The sequence below is a fragment of the Eptesicus fuscus genome, chromosome 1, assembly GCF_027574615.1.
Source record: "Eptesicus fuscus isolate TK198812 chromosome 1, DD_ASM_mEF_20220401, whole genome shotgun sequence".
Lineage (NCBI taxonomy): Eukaryota > Metazoa > Chordata > Mammalia > Chiroptera > Vespertilionidae > Eptesicus > Eptesicus fuscus.
In genome coordinates, this window is record NC_072473.1 from 42,256,752 (window position 1) to 42,265,573 (window position 8,822).

At 51.8% G+C, this 8,822-nt stretch overlaps 1 protein-coding gene across 1 annotated transcript; it reads right to left on the reverse strand.

The window, feature by feature from the left end:
* Window positions 1-235: 235 nt before the first annotated feature.
* LOC129149763 (uncharacterized) lies at window positions 236-5,467 on the reverse strand. The gene is given in 4 exon segments (XM_054718814.1): window positions 236-3,859; window positions 3,861-4,430; window positions 4,432-5,163; window positions 5,165-5,467. Coding segments are annotated over 4 exon segments (5,229 nt in total).
* Window positions 5,468-8,822: the final 3,355 nt, after the last annotated feature.

Genomic DNA, 8,822 nt, shown 5'->3' on the forward strand with positions numbered 1-8,822 from the left:
CTGGACCCCGAGAGGTTTGGCCCATCGAAATCCCCAGTAGGCTCTCCAGTTGTTATGTCAGGAAAGAAGATAAGAAGGTCTATATAGAGGTCCGGGAACCAAGTGTTTCTGGGGTGGATTTGAGAAGTCTGGTTAACTACTGTCCCTGAGCTGGTGTCTATGATCTGCCAGGTGATGTTGAAGGGGGTGTGGGGACTCCCGGTGGTGGGAGTGGCCGCGAGCAGGGTTACCAACATCAGGCAGGTTGAGAACTCCTCAGCTTGAGCTTGAGCGGGTTGCATTGGTCTCGACTAACGCTCCACTGGGCGATGAAGTCTTCACGGATCACCGAGGGGTCTGCTGGCCGAACGTGGGTGTGATGGACCCAGGTCGCGACACCGTCTACTTTGAGAGCGGTGGGGGTCGTCAGCACCACGATGTAGGGACACTTCCAACGTGGCTCAAGGGTCTCCCAGCGGTGTCTCTTGACGTAGACCCAGTCCCCAGGCTTATGCTGATGAGAAGTCCAGGCTGGGCCGGTCTCGTAGATAGCGCGGAGGCGCTGCCAAATGTCCTCGTGCGCCCTCTGGAGCCCTCTCAAGGAAAGAAACAGTTCTTGACTTTCAAATTCTGCAAGAGATTCAGCTTTAAGGTTGAGGATAATAGGGGGTGGCCGGCCGAACACAATCTCATAAGGGGTAAAACCCAGGGTGTAGGGGGAGTTCCTAACCCGGTAAAGGGCATATGGAAGGAGAGCCACCCAGTCCCCGCCAGTCTCCATGGTCAGTTTGGTAAGGGTCTCTTTTAGAGTTCTATTCATCCTCTCTACCTGCCCTGAGCTTTGGGGCCTATAAGCACAATGCAATTTCCAATTTGCCCCAGTGGCCTTGGCCACAGCCTGTGTTACCTGCGAGACAAAGGCTGGTCCATTGTCCGACCCTATCTCAGCGGGAAAACCGTACCTGGGTAAGATGTCTTCCAGCAGCTTCTTAGCCACCGTCTGAGTTGTTTCATGCTTAGCTGGGTATGCTTCTACCCATCCGGAGAAGGTATCTACAAATACTAAAAGATATTTATAGCCATACTGTCCTGGTTTAACCTCAGTGAAGTTGACCTCCCATTGTGCTCCAGGCTTGGTTCCTCTGAGCCTGGTTCCTTTTTCACTCGGCCCAGTTCTCGCATTTGTGAGTTGACAGGTCTTGCAGGCAGATACAATCTGTTCTATTTTGATGTCCTGTTGGTGGATCTTAATTCTGGCATGTCGAATTAAGTCCTTTAATTTGCGTGCCCCCAGGTGAATGGACCGGTGCATGTGCTTTATCATGGAGACTCCAAGCTGGTCTGGCAGTATGAGCTCCCCTTGCGGTGTATACCACCACCCCTTCTCCTCCTTTGATTGGGGAAGCTTCCTAATGCGCTGTAACTCCTCCAGGGAATATCCTGGCTGAACTGGCAGAACTGGGTCCCCTGGGTCTGGGAGCTGTAGGGCCATGGTGGGGATCGGAGAAAGGGCTACTGCCTTGGCCGCCTGGTCAGCCCTGTGGTTTCCTCTTGCCACTGGGTCTTCAGCCTTCTGGTGCCCTTGACAGTGTATGATGGCCAATTTGGCGGGGAGCCATAAGGCAGAGAGCAAGTCAAGTATCTCCTGTTTATTCTTTACAGTCTGCCCCTCTGCTGTCAGTAACCCTCTCTCTTGATAGATTGCCCCATGAACATGGGCGGTGGCGAACGCATAACAGCTGTCTGTGTAGATGTTGAGCCGCCTGCCAACTCCCAGTGTCAGGGCCTTGGTGAGGGCCACAAGCTCTGCTCTCTGGGCTGACGTCCCGGAGGGCAGGGCCTCTGCCCATACAGTGTCCATTTCAGTGATTACAGCTGCACCCCCATACCTGCTTCCGTCCCGTACGAAGCTGCTTCCGTCCGTGAACCAGGTGACATCTGCATCTGGAAGGGGTTGGTCGGTCAGGTCCTTCTGGAGCCCATGCACTTGTTCCAGGATTCCTGCACAGTCATGTAGGGGAGCATCTAGGTCGGGGTCGGGCAGCAAGGTGGCAGGGTTGAGGGCTGCACTGGGAAGAAACCGTACTCTGGGAGGGTTGAGAAGGAGACTCTGGTAGTGTGTTATACGTGCATTGCTCATCCATCTGTCAGGAGGCTGCCTCAGGACTCCCTCAATGGCGTGTGGGGTGGTGATCCAGACTTCTTGCCCCAGGGTCAGCTTGTCAGGGTCTTTGACTAAAAGCGCCATTGCTGCAATAATCCTTAGGCACGGTGGCCAGCCGGCAGCTACAGGGTCTAACCTTTTGGACAAATAAGCCACCAGGCGGCTCCAGGGGCCTAGGGTTTGAGTCAGGACCCCTTTCGCTATTCCTTTGTGTTCATCTACGAAGAGATGGAATGGTTTCATGATATCTGGCAGGCCCAGGGCCGGAGCGCTTAGGAGGGCTTTCTTTAACTGCTTAAAGGCTGTCTTCTCTCTCTCAGTCCATTCAAATGCCTTTCCCTCCTTGGTTGCCTCGTATAGGGGCCTGGCAATCTCCGCGAAACCCTGTATCCAGAGGCAGCAGTAGCCAGCGGATCCTAGGAATTCCCTTACTTCCCTTCAGGAGGTGGGGGTTGGGATTTTCAAAACAGTCTCTTTTCTGGCATTTGACAGCCGCCGCTGTCTACCCTCCAGGATGTATCCCAGGTAACTCACCCTTTCTTTGCATATCTGGGCCTTCTTCGCAGAAGCCCGGTACCCAAGGGCCCCCAAGGAGGCCAGCAGGTCCCTTGTCCTCTGCTTGCAGTCTTCAGCTGTGTCTGCTGCAATCAGGACATCGTCCACATACTGAAGGAGAGTGAGGAAGGGGTGTGTTCTCTGGTACTCACCCAGGTCCTCGTGCAGGGCCTCGTCAAAGATGGTGGGCGAGTTCTTGAATCCCTGAGGCAACCGGGTCCACGTCAGTTGCCCACTGTAGCCCTCTTCCGGGTCATGTCACTCGAAGGCGAACAGGGGTTGACTGTGGGGTGCCAGCGGCAAACTGAAAAAGGCATCCTTCAAATCTAACACAGTATATCAGACACGGGAGGGCGCCAGAGAGCGTAAGAGAGTGTATGGGTTGGGGACCATTGGGTGTCTGTCCATAACTCTTTTATTTACTTCCTGGAGGTCCTGTACCGGCCAGTAGTCATTCCTGTGAGGCTTCTTGACTGGCAGGAGGGGGGTGTTCCAGGCAGACTGGCAGGGGACCAGCACCTCTAGGCCCCTCAGTCTCAGAACGTGTGGCTGAATTCCCTTCTGAGCCTCCTGAGGCAAGGGGTATTGTTTGATTCTTACCAGGCCTTCCCCTGGTTTTAACTCTACCACGACTGGGGCCCTATGGGCGGCGAGCCCCATTCCCCCTGTTTTCGCCCAAGCCATGGGGAACTCCTGCAGCCATTCGTCCATGCTGCCTTCTACTGGAGAGGCTTTTCTGTGAAGCCGGTATTCATCCTCCAGCCTCATGGTCATGATCTGAATGGGGTGGCCCTCGCCATCAGTAACCTGAGGCTCCCCTTGTCTGAAAGTTATCTGAGCTCCAATCTTAGTGAGCAAGTCTCGTCCTAACAGTGGGTAGGGGCATTCTGGAATTATCGTAAAAGAGTGGGATACCTGGCCCATCCCTAAATCCACCGTTCTTTGGGTAGTCCATGAATACTGGCTCATACCAGTTGCCCCTTGCACCCAAGACTTCTTATTTGCTAATTTTCCTTGAGGCGTACGGAGGACCAAGTGTTGCGCTCCGGTGTCGACAAGGAAGTCAATGGGGGTCCCCTCCACTCTAAGGGTTACCCTGTGTTCAGGGAGGGGGTTTGAACCCCGACTCCCCTAATCACTCAGTTCATCCAGCTCCAGAAACTTCACTCGATCCACTCCGCCACCCTTTGCTGGCCCCCTTCGGACACTCTTGTTTCCAGTGCCCTATCTCCCTACAGTAAGCACACTGATCTTTCTGCAGCTTCTGCCTCCCACCCCGGGCGGTCCCCTTACCATCTTCCTGGCTGCCGGCGAGTTGGCGGAGATGGCAGTTCCATTCTTTGGGAGAGTCCACGGTGGTGGCGAGCAGGATCTTAGCTAGGTCTCAGGTTTGTTTGCTGCTAGCAGCCGCCGCAACGCGAGCCTGCCTTTCTTCCAGGGGCTCTCTGTTATTGTACACCTTCTCGGCTACTTCCAGCAGGTCCTTTAAACTCTTCTCCCCTAGCCTATCTACCTTCTGCAGTTTCCTTCTAATATCTGTGGCCGATTGGTTTACAAAGGCCATGACCACAGCCACCCTGTTTTTGGGAGCTTCTGGATCCATGGGGGTATAGGTACGGAATGCCTCCATGATCCGCTCCAGAAAGGCAGCCAGGGACTCATCCCTTTCCTGTTGAACATTCCCTACCTTGGCCAGATTAGTCAACTTCCTAGCAGCCATGCAGAGACCCCCCCATTAGAGTCTGGCGGTAGACCCGGAGCCTCTCCTTACCTTCTGCTGTGTTGAAATCCCATTTAGGCCTAGTCAGGGGAAAGGAAGCATCTATTAGGGCTGTGTTGGTGGTGGGATTTCCATCCACGCCCGGAATTAATTTCCGGGCTTCGTTGAGGATCCTCTCCCTCTCCTCTGTGGTGAATAGGACCTGCAAAAGCTGCTGACAGTCATCCCAAATCGGCTGATGGGTGAAAAGGACAGAGTCTAACAAGTCAATAAGCCCTGCCGGCTTCTCGGAGAACTTAGGATTCTGAGCCTTCCAGTTGTACAGGTAACTAGTGGTGAAGGGCCAATAGTGAAAAGGCTGATTTCCTTCCGCATCTGGGGGCCCTGCTGCTCGTAAAGGCAGAGCCTTTACTGTGGAGTCGGCAGCCGGAATAAACAATTCCCTCTGAGCCCTTTGTCTAGTGAGGAGCGGGCTCCCCGCAGGAACCGGAACTCCTCCCCTCTCCACTGCTGGAGCCCCTCCTCTCTCTGCTGCCAGAGCCACGTCTGCCTCTCCCGGCGGTGGAGGACTGCCCCCTTGTGAGCTCCTAGGGGGCTGGTATGGTGGAGGAAAGATTAATTCCTCTTCAGTCCCCCCCTGCAAGACGGGGTAGAGGGGTTCTGAAGGCGGGGTGAGGTTCTTCTTCTCCTTTACCTTCTCCGTTTCCTGTAAGGCAAGTATGGGTTTCGGCTCTGGGGGGGTGTGGGGACAGAAAGGGCTTAAGCCAGGAGGATGGATCTTCCACGAGGTCCTGCCAAGTAATAATGTAAGGAAGTTGATTAGAATGTCCCTTTTTGGGCTGAGAGATGATGTCCCTCACCCGGTGGATGGTTGGGTGGTCGAAGGTCCCCTCCAGCGGCCACTCGACACTAAAAGTCGGCAACTTCCTAGAACAAAAAGTTTGCCACCGGCCCTTCTGGACCTCCACACTGAGGTTGCTAGCTCTTCCCTTAACCTCTTTGAAATGATCAATCATAATGCTTAAAGGAGTGGTTTGAGTCTGTCCCATAGCATCTGTCAAGAGAGTCCACAAAACAAAACAAAAACAAATCAACACAAAAAAACAGAAGATCCTTAAGACAAGCCTTCCAATGCGTGTCCGTTGGAACAAAACCGAAAGTGCAGACAACGGCCTTACACTGACCGGTGGGAGCGACCCACCTCATCCCAGAGGCTCAAGGGGAATACACGTCCCTCCTGAAGGAGGATCGAGACGTCTCCCGATTCCTCCCACCGGTGGTCCTCCAGCGCGTCCGCCTAGACAGACAATAGACAAAAGAGACAAAGAGACAAAAGACAAAACAGACACCTACCATGGCCAGTCAGGTTCTCCGGGTTTGGGGTCCCTCAGGGGGTTTGGGGATCCCGGACGAGCCCCCAAATGTTATGCCCAGGGTTCAGAATCCCCAAAAACCCACCAGGAAGGAGCCAAGGCCTGCTGTAAATGCAAGAGAACCTTTACTCGTGCTAGCACAAGCTCTCATCTCCAGCAATCACCAGGGAAAGAGAGCTTTTCTTGCCAGAACAAAGGCTTTAAAGGGGGTCCAAAGCAATGGGCAGGGAGAGTGTTTATGAACCCCGTGATTGGTCAGGGGGCAGGATGAGGGGTCCAGTTACACAGGGGCACTGGGCAGTTTGCCTAAAGTGGACTGAGTCCACCTCTCTACATTCCTATTGGCAGGTATGTGCAACTGTTACATTCTCGCAGTTTAGGGGGGGGGGGGCAGCACGGCGGGTACAGAACAAAAGCAACAAAGAAAGGACTTCATGGGATCAAATTAATTTGGCTCTATCATTTTCACATGGAGTCCAACGCCACCTCCCTGAAGCCTCAAGCTCTCAGCAGTACCCACACGCACAAACCGGATCCATCCTTACAAGTGTTACTTAAAGCATAAAACTCGCTCTTTACCTGTAGACTACCGCTCCCCCCAGCCCAGCTTTTCATCAATGCCAAAGCCCCACCACCCACCCATGCACCTTTTCATCTGATGGGTGAGGGGGCTTACTACCTGTGCGGTTCATGTAATATGCACTGAGCTGGATTCTGGATGACGGCTCTGATCCAAAGGTGCAGGGCTGTGTGTATGTGTGTGTGTGTGTGTGTGTGTGTGTGTGTGTGTGTGTTGGAGGGTGGCAAGATGCCAACAGGGGACTGCTGCAGCTAGAGAAGCTCACTCATGGTGCCAACTCCCTCAGCAACTGAGCGCAGACTAGAAATGTTTCAACTTTATTTAGGGGAAGGTGGTCACGTGGGCGCGCCCAAGAAAGGTGAAACCAGGTGAATGAAATGAGGTCAAGGCATCCTGGCTGCTTCCGCCCTGCCTCTCCCCACCACTGCTAGCCAGAAAGCCACACGGACTTCAATCGGGGCAGGAGAGACTAGTTTATTCCAAGCTTTTGCCCATTAGGAAGTGGAGAAACAAGTTGAGATTGGGCAACAACCGGTTGACAACCTCCAGGCTCTGGAGAGCGGCGCACCCATCTGGGTGGACCTTAACAACGGGAACCCTGGTGTAATTCATTGTTTTATCCTTGTGTCTAAAAGGGTGCCTGACAAGAAAGAGGGCGCTGGGTAACTGCTGATTGGATTGGAGAGAATTTAAATCTCTGTCTGGGAGCTTTGGGCGTCCCTTGCCATTCTTGGAATCGTTACTATCCTGTACCTCTCTTTCTGAACTTAACCAAACCTTGTTATAGGCAGCAGAAGGGCACAAGGTGTTAGACCAGTGGGATCAGACCAAACCTGGGTTCAGAAACCTCAGTACTTGAGTTTGGGCTAGGAAAAAATTCAGAGCCAAGACTCAAACTATAAGAGAACATGTGTTTATAAAATCACAAAGTTAGAATAAGTAATATGTAGAAGAAATGGGTTTAGGAAATAAGTTATAGAGGTAAAGGAAGGCCCCTTGGAGCTTGGGGTGAGGAAGGTAATGGTAACGCACCTGGGGACAGGAAAGAGATAAGAGAAAAAGGTAGGGGTGTCTCCCGGAAGAGAGAGGCTCTGGGTCCTCCATCCTAAGGGTTTTAATGATGAAGATTTTAGGGGAGGTCCCAGGGGAAGATCTTAATAGAATATTCAGTAGCTTTCCAGGTGTGTCATTTTCAGGATCTAGGTCTCCACTGATTGATTGGTCGTTGCCAGGGGTCATTATCCAAATGCAGCTGATCCTGAAGTCAGCTGTGGCTGCTTTTGCTGCTTTTCTGGGTTTGGAGCTGAAATACAATTGAAACCTAGATATTATCTCTAAGGAGGAAAGGTCAGGGGATCCAAACTGCATAACCATGGCTATGCTAGGGGAGGAAAGGTCACCCTAGGGGTGAGGTCCCACGCAACAATTCATCCTTTGCTAGGCACTTGGGGCTTTCAGCCCTGGTGACCTTCTTTCTGTACCTGGCCCATCGTCCTTGCTCTGCTCATGTCTGTATAACTGCCTACCACATCCTCACATTGAAGGTACCCTTCCCCCTTTCTATTCCTCTCAGCAGTGTCCAATTCCTGAGAGATTGTGTGGGGGCATGCTGAGATAAACATGATCAGTGGAATGAGGCACCAGCTAATCTCTTCAGGGTCCTAAGGCACTCTGTGTCCTCATCTTTGTCTGTCAGGCTAAGGACTGAGACAGAGACAGATCATCAGAATCAGAGCAGACCTAGGGTTTAAGGTCTCCAACACCTTCAGTTTACAGAAAGACAACCCACAGCCCAAAACTCATTTTGTTACCCACCCAGCAGGGATCACTAATGCTCACCTTGTAAGGGAGCTCCTAATTTCATGGTTTCTAGATAATCTCAAACCATTGTTCCTGCAAAGATGCAAGGACAAGCCCCTAATTTAAGGAAAAAGATAGCTTTAGTAGATGAGCCTCCTCAATACAAAGGAGGAAAGATCTTTGATGGAGTTGGAATAGGGAGAAACTCAGCTCTTCCACTTTGTGAAATTGAGAAAATGCAGACTTGGGAGGGTAAGGAATTCCAAGCTTAATTCTATTCATTTGTCTATTACTGCTAAGGTACAGCTGATGGGAATGCAGATATCCATAGCATTCCATGGGTCATTTGATTTCACACCTATATAGCATATAATCCTTTGTCTGAAAGCCACTGTGGATCCAAGTCACTTGTTATTTTCCAAACTTAAGATTTCTGAGACTGCTGGAGGATCTCAGGTTTGACAAGTCATGTGTATGAAAGATCCTAAAGCCTCTGGAGACTCTAACACAATATTGAATGAACTTAACTTCTGGAAAATTATTCCTGTGTCTTTGCTTCTATGAGTCTGGCAAAAGTGGCTTACATAACTGCTTCAGGAGCCACTGGTGATGAACAGTGATATTAGGAGAGGTATACAGAGGCAGGAGACC